This window comes from Electrona antarctica (assembly GCF_951216825.1).
Source record: "Electrona antarctica genome assembly, chromosome: 14".
In the NCBI taxonomy this organism is placed as follows: domain Eukaryota; kingdom Metazoa; phylum Chordata; class Actinopteri; order Myctophiformes; family Myctophidae; genus Electrona; species Electrona antarctica.
The window spans coordinates 34953208-34974236 of record NC_136795.1 but is presented as its reverse complement, the minus strand read 5'-3'; the positions used below and the strand labels follow the sequence as shown (position 1 = coordinate 34974236).

The 21029-nt window shown below is 43.2% G+C and overlaps 1 protein-coding gene across 1 annotated transcript; it reads right to left on the bottom strand.

Annotated features, from left to right (window-relative positions):
* Nucleotides 1–414: 414 nt before the first annotated feature.
* LOC306936782 (neurexophilin-1) lies at nucleotides 415–20020 on the bottom strand (the record flags this gene model as incomplete). Its single annotated transcript, XM_079520398.1, has 2 exons — nucleotides 415–1188; nucleotides 19967–20020. 2 exons carry the CDS (start codon nucleotides 20018–20020, stop codon nucleotides 415–417), a joined length of 828 nt encoding a protein of 275 aa, XP_079376524.1.
* Nucleotides 20021–21029: the final 1009 nt, after the last annotated feature.

The window sequence follows — 21029 nt, the reverse complement described above, 5'->3', positions numbered from 1 at the left end:
TGTTACACCACCAGGTGTTATGTGGTGTTACACCACCAGGCGGTGTTATGTGGTGTTATACCACCAGGCGGTGTTATGTGGTGTTACACCACCAGGTGTTATGTGGTTTTACACCACCAGGTGTTATGTGGTGTTACACCACCAGCCAATAGGGAATGCTGCAGTAAAGCATCCCTATAATGCCTCATTCTGCATACCATACTTTTTTTGTTTGTTTTTGTTTTGCATATATGTTGTTGTATTTCTTTTCACATGTTACAGTAGTCAGGTTATAGAGAGGGTTTATAAGGTGCTGTTCCCACAACAGCATTTTGGGTTGATTCACAGCCCTGGGGTTGGTTTTCCTCCTCACACATCGTATTCACTCCTCTTCAAATCTCTCCCCTCCTCCCATCCCTCCTGTGTGTTGTTCTTCTAGCCCGAGGGCAGGTAGGGCATCTCGTTGTGGTAGTTGTAGTCCGGGCAGACCTTCTGGACCAGGCGGTAGTCCGTGCTATAGAAGGAGATGTAAATGCAGATGACCTTGAAGGGCTTTGAGCAGATCCAGGACACGTGGCTCTGGGTCTGCTCCTGGAAGCAGGTCTTGGACGGGTCATAGTTGCAGAGTGACGTGCGCTTGCTGCGGTCCACCTTCTCGTAGTCCACGCGGCAGTTGAAGATCTTGGAGTCCTTGGGGTAGACCACGCTCTGACGCTCCAAGTCGAACTCCACCGCCTTGACCGGCGGCACCAGGCTGACGGAGATGTTGCCCTGGCCCGTGGAGTTGTGGCGGAAGTACACGCTGAACGTGCCGTTGCCATGGTCTACGATCTTTCCCGTGATCAGCAGGTTGAGGCGCACCGTCTTGATGTTGGAGTAGAAGTCCCCCCAGCCAAACATCTTCTTGAACTTGCCGGTTTTGACGATGGGCCGGCGCTTTACCCTGGAGCTGGAGGCGTCGGGCTTCAGCAGGTCGCTTCCCAGCATCTCCCAGAACTCCTGCTTGGAGAACTCCTGCTTGGAGAAGGGGAGCGGGGAGCGGTAGGGGAGCTCCAGCGAGGTGGAGTTGGCTGCTCTGCTCTTGCTGTGAAGCATCCAGCGGCTCAGGGGGGAGAGCGGGGCCTGCCCACTCAGAAGGCCCACCGTCTCGGATGCGTCGTCTGAAGAGCTCTTGGGGCTTGAAGCCTCATCTTCTTGACCCAGGGCCAGCTAGAGAGAGAGAGAGAGAGAGAGAGAGAGAGAGAGAGACAGATGCAGATTAGGAAAGGTAGAGCGAGAAAGGGAGAGAGAAGAGTGAGGAAAGAGGTAGCAGGGAAGTAGAGAAAAAAAGTAGACAGCTATTACCAAGGGAGAAAGGAACGTGTACTGAAAATGAATCATAGGCTTAATCGATACTTAATTTACCTTTCATACCTCCAGTGGTCATGAAACGATGTCTGTGTGTGTGTGTGTGTGTGTGTGTGTGTGTGTGTGTGTGTGTGTGTGTGTGTGTGTGTGTGTGTGTGTGTGTGTGTGTGTGTGTGTGTGTGTGTGTGTGTGTGTGTGTGTGTGTGTGCGTGCGTGCGTGCGCGCGCGCGCGTGCGTGCGTGCGTGCGTGCGTGCGTGCGTGTGTGTATTACGTTTTTTAGTTTACTCTGGCGAGACGGAGAAAATACTAAATAAAAATACTATGCAATTTCCCAAGCTACTTGACTAGCCTGAGTGATGACAACGTGGCTTGTAACAGAAAATCCACACCAAAAGAAAGAGAAGTTGCATAATGTTTTTCACCAATGGCCATGTACAGTTCAATCAGTATCTGTTTTGTGAGCAATTTTATTCTGAAGCTATAGAACACAATGCCCTGATGTCATTAAGAGGCACTTCATACTTGTTTCATAGACAATGAAGGGGAGATTGATTTATCCGCACCAGAATAAATGGCAGTTATATAAGCACTTTTATGTTTCTTTTTCCACATTGTCTAACAACTTCTGATTCTTTGTCAATGGAGCTGTTTCCGAATGCATTTGAAGTACTTGATCACATGACATACACTACAAGATTTTGACAAGAGTTTTGAAAGATTTTTAAAAGACTATTACATTCTGATTTCTGACACACACTCACACATTTTTGTCTTTTAAACATCTTTCCGAAACATTTTTCCAAAATCATCTTTCCAAAATCTAGCCACTTAAGCCCTAATTTTAAAAGAATTGAAACGCCTACCGATTGTTGACATGACCAAAATAGGGATGCTAGGTTGAAAGTGGTTAAAAGGGAAAGCTTCCTGAAAATATGTCCTAAATAGAATCCAGAAAGGAAAGGACTCCCCGGAGCATTCCTGTGTCCTTCACCTTCTCGCTGCCGTCAGTGTCCTATCTCTCTACTATGCTATCTAAATTAACCCATTTAGGCCTGACGTCGAAATTTATAAAATGTCTTCTAAATCCTGACAGTTTTCTGTCAGGATTTGCGCCACATTTTCACGAGTTTTCAAAAAATAGCAGACCTACAAGCTCGTAGCGCGGCACTCGGTGCCGCGCTATGATCTTGTAGATCTGCTATTTTTAAATAGCTAAAGTATAACGTAATGTTTAAAACACCAAAAGGGGTTCCCGCCCAAAATTTATTAAGGACAAATCTACCAATACGAAAGGAAGAATGGATTGTCCAATAAATAGACAAAAACATGAATTTTGGTTAAAACATGGATTTTCTTTATCTCTTCCGCTTAAAACCCTTCAGTGTGAGCAGTGTTAGACCATGCTATTGCTATTGTGCTGTTAGCTGGAGGCAGGAACGTGGAATGGGGGGCAGAAATATAAACAGTGATGTCCAATTAAGTCTTTTAATGTTTTAATTAATTAAATCTGTGTCGGCACGGAGCTGCTAGATGTGAACATCAACTGATGAGGAGGACCGTGAAGAGATAAGATAGTAGGGCTCAGCTCAGCTCGCCGGTGGCTTTGAGTAAGTGCAAGCGGGAGAGCAAAGTAATGGCTAATTATTTGATGGTAATGATCTATTAACAGGTAGTGTCTGCTAGTGTCAGCTGTGCTGCAGAAGCTTCCAGTGCCACCCTGTCCTATTTGATCCAGCCATGGAGAGGACGTGCTCATCTTTGTTTGTGTTCTTGCTGTCTGTTCAGTGTATATGGGTGTCATCTTATGATGAATGTGGAAAGTTACAAAGGTGAGAGCATCAGTCAGCGGGCAAATGAGTGAGTGACTTTTTTATTTTTGTGTGCATGTGCCGAATATGTGTCGGTGTAGACTATAGAGAATAAAGTGTGTGTGTGTGTGTGCGTGTGCGTGTGCGTGTGCTTGTGCGTGCGTGTGCGTGTGTGTGTGTGTGTGTGTGTGTGTGTGTGTGTGTGTGTGTGTGTGTGTGTGTGTGTGTGTGTGTGTGTGTGTGTGTGTGTGTGTGTGTGTGTGTGTCTGTGCATGCGTGCGTGCGTGCGTGCGTGTGCGTGTGTATTCATGCATGAAAGTGAGATGGAGAGAGGATCTATGCCCTCCGCCGAGCCCAGGAGGTTTTTTACTATCATACATAATGCATTCTTCTTTGTCTGTGCTCTGATCCATCCACTGTCTTTACTGCCTGGGCTTCCTTATACAAGCTTAGTCAGGATTATTAAGTCTTACTCATTCTTATTCCATTTTAGGCAGGTTTTTCAAGAGAGACCAGTCAGATTTGCTCACTTGTGCCACAGTCAGTCAGCACTATTGATTTCCTGTCTCTCTAAAAACGTGTATTTCCTTTCATAACAACGTGGATCGCATTTCAACGCGCCTTTCGAGGATTTCCCATGCACTGCTGTGGTTGTGGTCTGGTTACGGTATTGGACTCAGATGAGAGGGCTCCCCCTGCCCTAATCTGGCTTTATCCCCATGGGTCCATTGGAGGCTAGACGTCTTCTCCTTTAGTTACCTACCTATTGCTGCTCTGATCCTTTGGCTTCACCACAGGGACCAATGTTCTACCCTCACGACAGACAAAAAAAAAACATCAACAGCCATCGACAAGGACTCCTTCCTCTTTGAGTCAGATGGCGGTGATAACTCCCCAGAGAATCACTCGTTCATTAATAATGGAAGAAAAAATATTGGGAGAGCTGTAGACATATTGATTTTAATCTCTTCAGACGATTCTTTCAATTCTTTCTTTCTTTCTTTCTTTCCCTGGTGGGGGAGTTTGGGGCAGGCAGGATGACTTTCATAACAAATACAGACTATTCCCCACGGATGCTTGCAAAAGAGTGGCTTGTGTTTGACTACTCTCCTCCAGTAAGCTGCTGGCTTCTGGGAAGCAAGGACAGCACTCTACCTGCTTCCCCAGGTAGCACTTAACCCATTTTTGGCGGGAACCCCTTTTGGTGTTAGCATTGTTATGCTTTAGCTATTGAAAAATAGCAGATCTACAAGCTCATAGCGCGCCACCGAGTGGCGCGCTACGAGCTTGTAGGTCTGCTATTTTTGAAAAATCAAAGAACCACTGACATAGAAACATAGCTTTTTCAGAAAACTGTCAGGATGTAGAAGACATTTTTAGAATCTGATCTCAGGTCAAAATGGGTTAAGCATCCCTGTGGTGCCTCTTGATTGTTGGAGTTACGTCAGTCTGAATCTCTCTGAAACTGCCCCTGCTGTTTGACATCGCAGGGGCAGCCATAGTCCATAGTCCGTCTCATTGTGGTGCCAAGGCTAACAATGAGGTTATGTAAATGAATTAAAATACAACACATTACATGGCACTTTGTTATACTGTAGCTACAGACCCCCCCCCCACCCCACCCTTTATAGTGACATTATTTGGAAGGTTGAATGCCCAGGGCTACAAGGGTAGGATGATGAAGTGAGTATTGTGCTATTGTTGAACAGAGGATTTAAGTGTGTGGTCCCTCTAGTCTAGGTGTCCGATTCAGTGTTCACTGTCATTGTGAAATGGTAGAATGGGTTTAAAATATGTCTCGGAAAAAGCACATCTGTAACCTGCAACTGCTGAAGGCGTTGTGAGAGTGGGGGCTGTGCACGCACATGGCACTGAAGGCGCTGTGTGAGTGGGGGCTGTGCACGCACATGGCACTGAAGGCGTTGTGTGAGTGGGGGCTGTGCACGCACATGGCACCTTAATATGTTTGTAAACAAATAAATGATCATGCACCATTATGCAGTCAATTGCAAATGATACAGCAAATCATTATAAAAACAATTATCAAGTTTGGGGTTGATCACTCTTCTGTCTCCCTTTCAAATTCAGTTTTGAGGCTATTTGATGCTGCTTTTGAGGCCCTCTGAGGATATTGATATATTCCATAGTGTAAGAGTTTTTTTTGTGCGTGCGTGCGTGCGTGCGTGCGTGCGTGCGTGCGTGCGTGCGTGCGGTCAAATTACATCCCTAGCTCATTGATGTTATAAACAGAATGCACCTACTGTAACTACATCTTTGCTTATGTATCAATTGGGCGGTCATGGCTCACCTCCCAGCCCTCCCAGTGTCGAACTGTACCTGAACGAGACACTTAACCCCCCAAACTGCACCAACCCCCGCATCCTCTGAGCTGGATGAAGCTGAAACTGATTGGACTAATAAAGGTATAGTTAATTGAATTTTAAAATAGAGTAACCATACACCATGCTGTATATAACCACAAGCGGCAATAGCTTGTGGTTACTTTTGACTGCAGTGTGGAAAAACTCTGCAGTGTTGCAGCTCTAATTGTAGAGACTCTGAGGGTAACAAAGAGCAGAATGTTCCAAGTGCAAATAAAGCAGTATATGAAATGTCACATTTAATTGTCAGACCTGTTCCAGTCTTCACTTGTGCCTGGTAAGCAGAGTCAAAATAGAATAGAATAGCTCCATTGTTCGCTCCTTCAGTTACACTGCCATAAAAGTAATATTTCACTTCAGCAGAGTCTAGCCATCTATAAGAGGGTCTGTGTGTGTTTGTCAGTCAGTGTGTCCAGAGATAATCTTGTAAACTGCTGGACCGATCTACAGTAGGCCACAGAAGTACCTCCACTCATTTTCATAGAGCACCGAAGTCCTGACGTCACTGTCAGTAGAGGGCGCCAGTCCACAGGTTCGTGTACTTTTTATTTGCATTGAAATCCCCATAGGGGGGTTTTAGATCTCTTCATATAAGAACTGTGTTTGAAAAATAAACCGATCATCCCGGCCTTTTCACTCATATGGATATGAAGCATCGACTTAAGGTGGAAATGTACAAATATACCCAAAGACTAACACAATAAGCGCTAGAAACGAGTCAAACAACCCAGAGACTACATTTCCAGGTAGGCGGGGTGGCTGCAGCTGCCCGTCGCATAACAGAAACTGACATGTTAATTAAGTTTTTTTTATTTTTTTTATTGATATTTAATGTTTTGTGGTTACTACGAGTCGAGTCACTGCCAGCTTACGTCAACGAGGAATCTCAGGAACACAATGTGTTGACAGCTGGGTGTGACGTATATTATTAGCAGCGACATTGCTTTCATACACCTTGTAGTTTCAAGGCTTTTGCGGCCACATTAATAAAATTTTCTCCAGAAACTGGCTGTATCAAATATGAATGGACATCATTGACGACGCACAGCCACCCCCCTGACAGAAAGGCCACGATGATCGGTTTATTTTTCAAACACAGTTCTTATATGAAGCGACCTAAAATCCCCCTATGGGGATTTCAATGCAAATCAAAAAATCACACCTGTGTGAACTGAGTGGTGCAAGGTCTTATATAGTCTGATCAGCTATGTCAGTGACGTCACACACTAACCATAGCAACCATGCTCACCTGTGCACGGGCACGTATACAGGTACACAAACATAGATACAGACAAAGCTGGTTGTTGGAGTGGTTTGCACCACTCAAAAATACATGAACCTGTGGACTGGCGCCCTCTACTGAAAGTGACGTCAGATTTCGGTGCTCTATTCATGCATGTTTTATACTTTTGGAATTGTTTATCTTAAATTTCATAATGTAAGTCAATGGGGCTCTGATCAGGATGAAACCATGTGCCCAAATGTGGAGTCATGCGTCAGATTATCACAGGCTGGCCAGATGAAGTCTGGGAACCACACTGGAGCCACGTCATTCATTCCTATGTGGATCCTGAGATAAGGATAAGGATAAGGAAAACTTTATTGTCCACATGGGAGAAACATTCTGTGGTTTTTGATGTCAGTCTCACTGATATTTCTTCTACACTCACCATTACAAATTTCAAGAAGTCATTTTAGCCAATACAAAATAAGTATAGTCTGGGGCAGACAATGTTCATTCATTGTTCATCATTGCATGTTATAAGTGGAGTATTGGTTTTGATATGTGCACAATATAAAAAAAAGTCAAAATCACACCCTGAGTAGGCAAACCGTGGGCGACAGGCAATCATGTACTATTATATTGATGCTGTGATTTTGTCATCTGTCATGTATGCTACAGTCAGTGAGTCAGTGAGATGGTTGGGGAGAAGAGAAGGTGGCTGTGGGCTCTGTCACTACAGTAATTGTGAGTCATTCCGCCAGTGAGCACAAGCCTTCAGCCTCTCTCCCAGCAGGGAAGTCATGGTGGGAGAGGGGTGGGCTGGAGGTTGATATTCACAAACCTGCCAGTTAGTTACAAAGGCAATTATGAGCCTGTGAAACTGAAATGTACTCCGTTTAACCACTATCAACCACTTTGGGCATGTCATTGTAGGTGAAAATTGGCGAAAATTGGCAATTATGCCCGCCGCGCGACACCATCGTACAACAAGCTATAAAAGGAAGTCGATAATCCATTCTCCTTGGTCTCACATAGCCAGACTTTTTGAGTTTTCTTTTTCTTTTTTTTCTTTTACTTTTTCTTAGTTTAGCTTTGATTTGTGGGTTTGCTAGTTTAGTTTATTCTTTGTTTTAGTTTATATTAATTTGTCAGGGACAATATTCAACCAAGTCAGAAAAATAGCAAAAATCTAATCCAATCTACAAGCTTGTAGATCTGCTATTTCGTTTTGCAAACACACAATGCAGTTTTTTTAAATATATATATATATAGATATAGATATAGATATAGATATAGATATATGTATATAAAGCCTCATATTTTTTATTTCAGTTAACTAAAATGATTTTTTCCAATTCAAGTTTTTGTTATTCCGTTTAACTATAATAACCCTGCCGCCTACTGATACGCCTGGTGATGTTTTAATTATCTAGAGACAAAACCAAAACCAGCCCATACAATGAATTTAAATGTATGCATGTATCCGATTAGTGAGAGGAGATAGAGATATCCGATCATCTGGCTATGCAAGACTACTTTCTCCTAGAGCCAGTTGTATGCTATTGCCATAATTCAGCACAGAGATCAGAGCGCAACTTTCACAGAACTGGGCTCTTGCCAACAAAATGTACTCCTGCCAGAGTTTACATTATTCTAATTTCAATTCTTAGCAGTTGTCTTAGCACTTTGGAAATGCAGACAATGACAGTTAAACAATGAGAGAGCCTGCCCGTATACACCACGTGGTATACAGTACACCACCATGAAAGCACGTGATTGTCCTTAGGAGCTGACAGGTTCAATAAGCGCTCCATTTTCCTCTGGCTTGTTGAGTTGAAATCTTCATCTCTAATACGACATAAATTTTTAATTAAAGGCTCGGGCATAGCTCAGTTTTCCTAAGCGTTCATCAATGCTTTTGTGCTCCATCTCCACATCTAATAGGCTCTCTGCAGGAGACTTCTCTGTTACATGATTAAAGTCTAAGAACGGCTGTGCCCTTATTACTAATTATTCTACTGGCTAGTATGAAGGGGGGGGGGGGGGGGGCAGGGGGGGATGGGGGAAAGGTAATTTCACAAGAAACAAGCCGTTTGACTCTGAATGAATAATTTATGCTGGCTCCAAGGAGGTCACTGGTGCTTAGCTCCGTGATAGGTGGACGAACTCACCGCATTGAGGAGCTCTTTTTGTCTTTTCTATTTTCCTCCGCCAACCCCCTCCCCGATTATCCCCCTGACAAATTTTAGACAGGTTTAGTCGTGTGGCCCCATGTGAGCTACGGAGGTAGCAGGTTCATTGTGTATGCGGAGGGAGATGCCCGGCTCTGAATTGGCTATCAAATTTTTACATTATAAGATATCGACATGGAGGCGGGAGCACCAGAGTAGGGCGTCAATGGGGCACACGCAGTGAGAGAGAGTTCCTCCTGGGAGCGCAGAGCACACAGGGGCTGATGGGACGGACAGGGCTGATTAAAGCAGTGCTCACTGTCTGAAAAGCTCAAGCGGAGCGCTCTAGTACCATCTCACGGAGGCACAGGTAGAAAATCTCCACTCGAGTGTTCTCACATACAGTAAAGGGATCTAATTACTATTTATTAGTGCTTTCGGCCTTCTGATTAATTTCTGAATAGCGCCCCCCAAAAAGCTCACATCAGTAAGAGCCAGGCGCTGACAACAATACTTGAGGTTGTCCTATAGGTCCACCTCTGCTACACGTTATTCTGAGCAACTCTGAAACAATCTGACATTTAATGTTCCTGTTACCTGCATGCTGCCATTTTTTGTTTTTCTTTGTTTAACTCCTTAAGTGCCAGGGGGTGGACACCAGTTTTGGTCCTGGGTGCCACTGTCCCCATTATAAATATAAGAAAGAAAATGTAATTCTATTGTGCATGTCATGTGCATGTCATCACCTGCAAACCAGATTAGAGGAATTTTCAAAATATGGATAAAAAATATATATATATATATTATTATATAATAATATATATATAATAATAATAATATATAATATCATATTTTTTTTTTTCAAAAAATCTCGGTTTCTCGGTGGTGGCACCCATTACATGGTTGGATTCATCTCGTGATCTCGTGGGTGGCACCTAAACAGTTTAACCATCTCTTTAAAACTCATGCTAATTGAACCCTCCAGTGGCAAGATACTCCCCTTGTTAGAAACCGCTAAAGAGAGTCTGTGTACGGAGACAACTCTGAAAATCACTGTATTTCCCCGATTATGGGGGAAAACATACAGTACTGGCACACCCCACAATATGTGCTCATCCAAGCAGAACAGTCTGTGTACAGATAACTGAGAAGCGAGAATACAAATTGCAATGTGACCCCAGCACCCCCAGCCCCGTCTCATTCTGATGAGGAAACCAATAGTTCCTGTGATGAGATCAGCATGAAACCAGTGGTGTAAAGTAACTAAGTACATTTACTTAAGTACTGGACTATGTTGTACAATGTACTATGATGAGTATTTCCAATTCCCAATACTTTTTACTTCTACTCCGCTACATGTCGGATCCAAATATTTTTACTTCACTACATTTATTTGAAAACTTTACTTACTAGTTACTTTGTATGATTATTATTACAAAAAATGCATTACCCACTTCAGGCCTACCGTATATACATTTCGACCAATCGAAAATAGCTACAAGCTCACAATGCGTTGTGAGTACTTTCTACTTTAGGTACTTTAATTACATTTTGATACTAATACTCCTGATGTGGATCTGGGACTTCATGTGGCCAGCCTGTGACTTCTGTCGCTTATGTCACATCTGTCCCTAAACCAGTGTCTCTCAAAGTGGGGTCCGGGGGCAGGGGTCCTTGAGGGAGTTCCAGGGGGTCCCCAGCTATAGTAATCTATCGTGGTTAAAATGGATTTAAAAAAAAAAGTGAAATATCCCTTTAATGAGGTGTGGCGTCTATAGGTGTGGCATATTGGGATAATGAATAGGTCCTGGGATGCTAACGTTTGAGATACTATAAAACTTCTTTATGTACTTTTTTTGGGTGAGAAAAATACTTGACATGAACATGATTCTTCTGAGGATTTAAGCCATTAACATGTAAGGGTCCATTCCTATATTAAAATTGGCTTAATGGAGACGTCACTCTGACTCAGACATAACCATAAACAAATCCAATATGCCCATACAGTATACAGGCATACTGCATATGGAAATCCACAGACCCGACCTCTATGCTATATATGGTCCCGTCTGTGCATATATGGGACCGACCCACTTCCAACTTGGGTTGAGTTGTTTGGATATGCGGTTGTCCAGAAATGCAGATCCAACCAATATGTCCAGATACTGTATGGGCATATATGGATATCCAGACCATCTGACCTATATATACCCTGCCAATATACACAGTATACCGTATGGGTATCATATGACTATCTAAATATGGCTATCTGTGAAAGGAAGCTACCGTGGTATCTGTGAAAGGCAAAATATGTGACAGTAGTATTAGCACAATCCATAACTGTGGTGCTATATGCTGTGTTTTCAAGTGCGGGAACGTCTTTATCAAAACGAAAACCTACAGTATACACCTACAGTACTCATTCCACCACAGACTATGAGTCCCTCTTCTTGAACACTGTACACTAGTGTACACCTCTTCATTGATGCTTTCCAAACTAGCAGACAGACCATGGCTCACAGTACATGTGCAGGAGCCATTGTATCGGTCAAGGCTCTTCTCCTCGGAGCAGTGCCACAGTAAATTGTGTTGTTGGTTTGTGCAGACAGTGTGTTATGTCTCAGGACAGCTGCTCTGTGCTTCACTATGAGGGCTGACAGTGTCAGGGAGCATGCACTCTCTCCATCTCTCTCTCTCTCTCTCTCTTACACTAGCTGCTACAGCTGCGTGTCAACCAGGCAGCCGGGGTTGCCACGGACCTTGGAGGTTGAGGCTCTGCCGGGCTCCTCTGCGGGCGGTCGGGAGAAAAAGGCGCGCCTCTTGGGTCATTGATGCCGTGGCCGCGCATAACTCTAGCCGCTTTATACCTAAGGCAGGCAGGGAGCCACGGAGCCTGACCATTATAACACAAGGCAGGCAGGGAGCCACGGAGCCTGACCATTATAACACAAGGCAGGCAGGGAGCCACAGAGCCTGACCATTATAACACAAGGCAGGCAGGGAGCCACAGAGCCTGACCATTATAACACAAGGCAGGCAGGGAGCCACGGAGCCTGACCATTATAACACAAGGCAGGGAGCCACAGAGCCTGACCATTATAACACAAGGCAGGGAGCCACAGAGCCTGACCATTATAACACAAGGCAGGGAGCCACAGAGCCTGACCATTATAACACAAGGCAGGCAGGGAGCCACAGAGCCTGACCATTATAACACAAGGCAGGGAGCCACGGAGCCTGACCATTATAACACAAGGCAGGCAGGGAGCCACAGAGCCTGACCATTATAACACAAGGCAGGTAGGGAGCCACAGAGCCTGACCATTATAACACAAGGCAGGCAGGGAGCCACGGAGCCTGACCATTATAACACAAGGCAGGCAGGGAGCCACGGAGCCTGACCATTATAACACAAGGCAGGGAGCCACAGAGCCTGACCATTATAACACAAGGCAGGCAGGGAGCCACAGAGCCTGACCATTATAACACAAGGCAGGCAGGGAGCCACGGAGCCTGACCATTATAACACAAGGCAGGCAGGGAGCCACGGAGCCTGACCATTATAACACAAGGCAGGCAGGGAGCCACGGAGCCTGACCATTATAACACAAGGCAGGCAGGGAGCCACGGAGCCTGACCATTATAACACAAGGCAGGGAGCCACAGAGCCTGACCATTATAACACAAGGCAGGCAGGGAGCCACAGAGCCTGACCATTATAACACAAGGCAGGCAGGGAGCCACAGCGCCTGACCATTATAACACAAGGCAGGCAGGGAGCCACGGAGCCTGACCATTATAACACAAGGCAGGGAGCCACGGAGCCTGACCATTATAACACAAGGCAGGCAGGGAGCCACGGAGCCTGACCATTATAACACAAGGCAGGGAGCCACGGAGCCTGACCATTATAACACAAGGCAGGCAGGGAGCCACGGAGCCTGACCATTATAACACAAGGCAGGCAGGGAGCCACGGAGCCTGACCATTATAACACAAGCTGCCTCTCCCGTCGCTCAAGCCCTTGTTTTTTAGCTATGGTTTGCTGATAATAGGCAGAGGGGAGGAAGGGGAGTGAATTAAATGGTTGTTATCGATACCAAAAGGGGGAGTGTGTAGTTTTGGTCTGCTAAGGACGACCCCTCCACCAAACGAGTGCGCGAGCACACACACATACACACACACGCACACGCACACACACACACAGTCACACACACACAGTCACACACACACACACACGCACACGCACACGCACGCACACACACACACACCATTTGCACTAAAATGGCATCATAGCAGGAATATAGGAATGAAGACTCTACAGCATAACACCTCACTGTAACATACTGTTGTGATACCGGTAGATATTATTTGGATGAGTGTGTGTGAGACATACTTTGAAATATGTCATGTTTTGTGAGGATGAAGGCATAAGAGACATACAGAGAGGGGGGGGGGGCCTTGGGAAAAGAGAAACAGAAAGCCACAAAGACATCAGTATTCAGCCGGCTCCTGTTGTGACTGCAATGTGTAGTAGTATCAATGGCTAGCATTTCTACCATTTGTTTTTGTTTATACTGGAGTTTGCTTAGATTTAGCCTCAGAAACCCAGACGTTTTATTTCCAGGAAGAAAGAAAATGCTTAGATTTATCTGTCTGGACATGGTTAGTAACCGTGAAAATGGGGCAGGTAACATACGGCTGCTAGCTACAAATTTAAACTTTTCATTTGTGCAAGACGTGTCGCTTTGTTGAAAGTAAGTCAGAATGTGTGGTGAGTGGTACGGACATACATACGCCAAAATAAATAAGGGCTTAACTGTGAAACATTTTTGCCCGTGTTTAATCTCAGACTCTCCAACTATAATAATGCTATATAAATTCCATTTGTTGCCCTTATCTGTAGGTGATTTATGTTTCCTGCTGTAATGCTTTTCTGTGTTGTAGGCTATATGGCTTAATTAGGATCCCCTATCCATTACCAAATATCATAATCATCATCATAAAATTTAAAATACAATTACCTGCAAAACACTTCCTTAATTCATGACCAAATAAAAACCCTCTAAACTGAAGAATGATGACAGGAGATACTCTGTCATATTATTATTATTACAGACAGGCCAAGTAAGCAACTTCAAAACATAAACACCCTGAAAACATCTGCAAAGGGATAATATAAAAATCATAATGTTATACATGATGTATAGCGTAACATTACACAGCACATCACCATTGTCTGTCTGTCTGTGTGCTGTGCTGTGCGTGCGTGCGTGCGTGCGTGCGTGCGTGCGTGCGTGCGTGCGTGCGTGCGTGCGTGCGTGCGTGCACTCGTGCGTGCGTTTCCCTGCTGTAAGCAAGCAGTGGGAATATCAAGCAGAGCAGTCTCTCATGGGCACAGAGAGGCTATACCTGCATGGCTGAGATGCATGTTTCTATACTAAGAGACCTGAGCTTCTATACTCACCTCCCTGTGTGAGTATGAGTTGACTGTGATACGCATGCTTCGACATTGAGCTCATTGTGTGAGTATGTATGAATAGCTCAGATACATGCTTCTATACTGAGCATACTGTACGTGTAATTTGTATGCGATATACCTGAGATTTGTGCTTTTACACTGAGCTCACTGTGTGGCGAGTAGGCCCTATGTATGAGAAACCTGAGGCCACATACACCTGCAGTATACTGTGTTTGCTGCGTGAAGGTTACATTGCAAATTTAAAAGCCAGAGACCCATAACAAAATAAACCCCAGTGTGAGTGTCTGCATGTGCTTGCACATACAGTACCATGTGTGTGCCTGATGTGTCCATGTGTGTGTGCCCCTTTTGTTTTATCTTTTGTTTCCTCCAGTATTCTGAAATGTACATACGGGACACTAATGAATAAATAAGTTATTACTCTCCCAGGCATTTTTGTATAAATAGTAATACACATTTATATTTACATAAAAAAACAGGTATACAATTGGCTTGCACAGTCATGCATAATGTACAGTGAAACTGCACAGCCATTCCAGCAGCACTGGCAGCAATATGTCCCGTTCCAGTTGTGGGTTCACTGCCCTGATCACCCGTGTTTGTGCCGTTTAGCTTTTTGGCTGGACCGCAGCAGCTGGTGCAGCCTATAAACACGAATTACCTGACTGCCTAGATGAAGTTACACCATTGGCTGTTGCTGTTGCTGGTTTGCTTAACAAATAATTAGCCAATTGCAGAGCAACTGTCCCTCCAGGGTATGGAATGTACTAGTCTATCCTATAATAACCAACCTTTTCATATAATTTGCACTTTCTAAAGTGTGATTATTTCACTCGCAGTTGCATCTAAAAATCGATATGTGAGAACCATAAACTTTTCAATCCAAAGTAGTAAAAGTCATTTGTTTACTCATTATTTAAAAAAAAATGTTTTACCGCATAATCCTCTTTTATAAACTACCTTTGCAAGCAATCCCAAAACAATTATTGTCATCTGTTTGGATAGATAGATAATTATTGCTTTTTGGCTCTTGACAGCACACGCCCAAGAGAGAGGAAGCTAGAGAGAGATTGTGACGTGCGTTCATGTGTGCGTTTGTGTTTGAGAGGGACTATCTTGTCCAAGCGCTATACTTGCTGCAGGCACTCAATGCTCTATAGTTTCTACCGAAATTATTTCAAGATTGATACATTTACACACTTTTATTTGTAATGGTGGTGGTGCATATACTGTAGCTGTTGTACCTGCACCACGTTTGTGACCATATGAATTCATGACTTTGGATGAACTGACACAGCCCTATAGTCCATAGTTTCTGCCTCTGATCAGCAGTCAATCAAGCAGAGAGGACGTCTGGTGCTAGTTGACTACATATCTCCGACCTTTGCTTCCAGTCAGTCTTGATCTATTGATCTATTAAACTGCAGGCCCCACTGTCTACGGGGATAACAACACCACACCTTTAACATCCCTGACTGATGAAGTTATATCACTGGTCAGCTGGCTGCATGTCGACGCTGCCTGTAGGCCTATCTGTCGCTTCTAATTAAAAAGACCTTCTGCGTTCACATGAGCCAGCTACTTTCTATACGGTAACACTTTATATTAAGGTCGTCTTTATAATGCATTATAGCGCATTTATAATGCATTATAATGTGCTTATAAGGCATTATAAATGTTTATAATCATGTTTAACAACTTATAACCACGTTTATAACATATTATAAGTGCTGGTCATAATGCATTATTATGCTCAGTGGAACAGCACATTATAACTATTATAACTTAGGTGGTTATAAAGGCACATAGAAAAGTGCTGTAATGTCTGTGTCATAATGCATTATAACCAATGTGTTTAAATGGAATACTGTCTTATAAACATCAATAATATACTATAGCATATTATACAAAGTTTTGTCACTTTACTTAAAGGTCACAAAGTCATGCTATAGGGTATTATAAACTAACTGCTAATAACCATTAAAGAATGTTGCCACTACTTAAAGGTCTCAAATCTGAAGTCCTGCTATATCATAATTTATTGAAGACATTATTCCATTTAATACACATTGGTTATAATGCATTATGACACAGACATTACAGCACTTCTCTATGTGCCTTTATAACCACCTAAGTTACAATAGTTATAATGTGCTGTTCCACTGAGCATAATAATGCATTATGACCAGCACTTAATATGTTATAAACGTGGTTGTTATACATGATTACAAACATTTATAACGAGTGTTATAATGCCTTATAAGCACATTATAATGCATTATAAATGAGCTTATAATGTATTATAAAGGCGACCTTAATATAAAGTGTTACCGTATAGACTATAGGAGGTGAAGACAGGAGTACAAGTCTTTCTTAAAATTGTTAAATCCTGAGTGTTCATGTAACTCCGAGAGACTAAAAATCAACTGTGATTATTATTTTTTTACATTTTACATATCAGAAATAGGCCTATACAAAACATTTTCATGCTGCAATGTCAATTTGTAGTTGCATCAAGTGTGTGAGGAAGAGGAGTTTAGATTTTATATTCTTTTGTGCTTAAGAAGCATATAAACTTTATGTTAATATAGTCTCTTGTTGTGGGGCCTGCCTGGTGTCTCAGCCATGCAGCTATAGTGTAGCCTACTGACTATGGCCCTTATTTATCAACACGGTGTACACAATTGGGTGTACACCTGGTGTACACCCGGTGTACACCAGGTGTACACCCAATTTTGGGTGTACACCAGGTGTACACCCAATTTTGGGTGTACACTGCGTTGATAAATAAGGGCCATATATGTGCACTCCTATAGAGTGCGAGGACATGGCTTCAAATCTGAACCATGTTTATGAAGCATGTCTCTCCGCTAAATTGATCTTTATATGAAATAAAGCATACAAATCCCAAAATCAAAACAAGAATTTAATTATTTTCTCTATAGCATTTCATTTCTGTACACTGACCTTATCTTGCTCACTACGCAGACGCATTCTGAGTGTTCATTTAACCATGGGCCAATCTTTATACACGCTCAAAGTTAAAAGGATATTACTGTCCGTTGTGCTCTCTTTCCCCAGTTTTGGTTTATTCTGCTTCATATTTACTTCAAATGTCTTCTAATAAATGTCAGTTTATCTTCTAGTGGCCATTCCTCCTTGCTTTAATCTGGCTTTAGCTCACTTGATTAATTTCATTACACTTGGTCTGTAGCGTATACACCGTACGGTATATCTTTGAAGCGAAAACACTACAGATGAGGTGGAGTGCAATTGCAGTCTTTGTGTACTGAACCTAAAATCTTCATTTAACACAGAGAGTAGAGAAATATAACCAAACGGTTACATTTGTACACTCTCAGTTAGTTATTTCGCTATGTGCTTGAACTTTTCCCCCTGCACCTTTCACAAGGTCTTCCATAAAGCTGGAATGCAATGGGTTAAGACAAGTGAGTCCTCAAAGTTATCCACTCCATAGTTGATGACGAAACGGCGTTATTGAGCCATTTAGTTCATTACAAGGAAATCTATAGGCAGCTTACTGACTGTCAAAAATGAAAAATAACTATAGCTATTGCAAAAAATAAACACAATTTCTCTAGCAGTAAGTGGCATGATTTATATAATGTATTATAACCGTAACTTATATACAGGCTTTAATTAACATTTGAAACATGAAATCCATCATTTAAACAACACCTTGTGTTAATATTAGTCTAATAAAGTTGTATTTCCAAATGAAAATCATCCCTTGCGACCAGCAGACTGTGGGAATGATGAACTTATTACACCAGAAAGTCATCCACATCTAATTTTTAATTCACGGGAGGCCTATGCTTATTAATCACTTCTCAGTGCTGTAATAAAAAGTTGGATAATGCATTAATTGCCCCATAATTTATCATTGTCACGCAGCTAATGAATTGCCCAAGATCTCATGCTGAGGGATGTCATGTACGTTTTTCATACTGTAGATATACGGTCTGAAGGGGAAAAAACGAACATCAATTAATTAAATTATCATTCATTATAGGCTACAGCCATTCTGATTTAGAATAGGCCACAATACCATGAGCGCTCATATAAATGCCCCAAAGGCCGACATGGATATTAGCTCTCCTTATCAGCTTTTTCTTTTCTTGTCTGTCTTGTCTTTTTTATGATTATTTTTTCACTTGCAATCACATGCCTCAGTTTTTCCCTGCATGCATTTTGGAGATGATGCTTTCTTGTATTTCTGTGAATATATTTATATACAGTATACACACAATAAATATGTGTGTGTGTGTGTGTGTGTGTGTGTGTGTGTGTGTGTGTGTGTGTGTGTGTGTGTGTGTGTGTGTGTGTGTGTGTGTGTGTGTGTGCGCGCGCACGCACACACACACACCACCGCTCCCCAGTCAAATCCGAGGGCAGCTTTCCTTTTACACACACACACACACACACACACACACACACACACATACACATACACATACACATACACATACACATACACACACACACACACAGTCTGTCAGATATGGGATCCATATCCCCATGATAGCAAAGGCACAGCTGGTTAACCTATTATGTTTGGAATTCCCATGTGTATCACCCTCTTTAATGAATCAGTATCAGGAGATTTTCATCATCTTCTCATCGCAATTTGTAGGCAAAGCATATACAATCACTAGAAAGGCCTTTATCAGGTATAAAGTGGTATAGGTGGTTGGAATATCAACGACTATACAAAGCCACAATGTCATCAAGAGGACAAACAATGAGACGCGCCAAACAGACATCACTTGACTCCAGATTTAAACAAAACCACATGGCTGCTTAGCCTATACCTGACCCTAAAGGTATCCTATGTTGGGCTGTTTAAAAGTTCTCTCGAGGCTCATGCGTTTATAGCCTATAACTAAACGATGCATGTTTAGCCTAAATATAGCATTGTATTCGCACAAGGGCCCATTCACATGATCGCGTTATTGGTACATCATTATGCGCTTAGAGGCTGCTATATACTTGATCTTGGATCCTTTTAAAACGCTTAAAGGCCTAACCAGCATAATATGCCACACACACATCGAACAAGCAACCGTGGAGTCTTTCATGTCATCACAAAACTGTATATAAACGAAACGGTGTGCGTAGCATTTAATTAAATAAATGAAGAAACAAATACATTACAAACTAAAATAATAACGTCTAGTGCGCAATGGATAGATATAGACTTATATACTCTACTAATAAAAGGTATACCCGTCTGGCATGTAATTACTTTTGCACGTATAGGCAGTATAAGTTCTCAGTCCTTTTCGGCTGCAGCACATCACTAAAGGTGTTTCAATATTGTGGTGGATATCATGAGTAGGCTACGGTAATAATTGCAATAGTGGACTGGCACTGAGGAACGGCTGTGCGTTCGGAGTGGGACGGTGCGCTTCGCTCCAAGTCACACCGACAGCCAGACACATGCAGAATGAATGGTATTTACTGAACACACACACAACACAGCAGGGAACAAATGAACCGACGTGGACTTTTTTCATGTATACGGACTCATAGACGGACCCCCCTGTCTTACCAAACAAGCAGTTCCGTTGAGGAGGAGGAGGATAAAGCCGCGGATGATAGCCATCGTTGCGGCGCGCAGAGCAGAGCAGACCCCACCACCGCTCCCCAGTCAAATCCGAGGGCAGCTTTCCTTTCAGCACTACTACTCCTCCGGTAGCCTGCCGGTGCTGGATCTCGCACGGCAGGGTCCCATGTCCCACTCAGACACCTATAGGAACCGCTGGAACCCGCGCCCGCCCGGAGGGAGCCTTTTATCAATCCCGGATTTGAGTCAAATTAAGTTGATGTGAGAAATCCATAGATGGATACAGGATATGAGAATGTGCGGCGTTAATAGCATCCATGCATGAAATCCCAGTTTAGCCAGAGACGGGTTGACTGGGAAGTGGGTGAATCATGTTCTGTCATCGCTGTCAGCGTAGAGAGAATCCTCGGGGATGATGAAGCAGGCTGCTGAAAGAGAGAGATCCTTGGCAGAGCTCATCTCAGCGCATGTGGACTGGCAAGCCCTCACACACTTGCTTTGACGTTTAACAGTTTCGTCTCTCTCTCTCTCTCTCTCTCTCTCTCTCTCTCGCTCACTCCCCCTTCTTGCCCCCATCTCTCAAACCCCACACCAATATTCCTCACATGTGCAAGCCCCAGAGGACCTATGCCAACTAATTGACTCACTAGGCTACTTTGCGAGCGTTTTCGAGCACCAAGCATGTCATTAGATATAATCAGCTCTGTGGTGGGTCAGGGTGTGTAAAAAAAATCATTGATTGGGAAGCACTGACTGTTTTCATTCTATGAAACATAAATGCTATATATAACCTAATATCCGAGGGAGTTTATTTGACAGCTTACGGTGCTTACCCGCTTCTAATAGATTCGGCTTTAGGTTGCAATTTTGCAATGCCACACATTTGTTGCAACGTTGAACAGATCGATTTCCTTCTGATTGTCACATCATGCATATATAGGCTGCAGCCTATAGTCTAATCAAATTGTTTGGCCTAGGCATGTCTTTCCCATCGGGGGATCATGTGGATCCAATGATCCAGAACCACCACAGCTTACTGTATATTGAC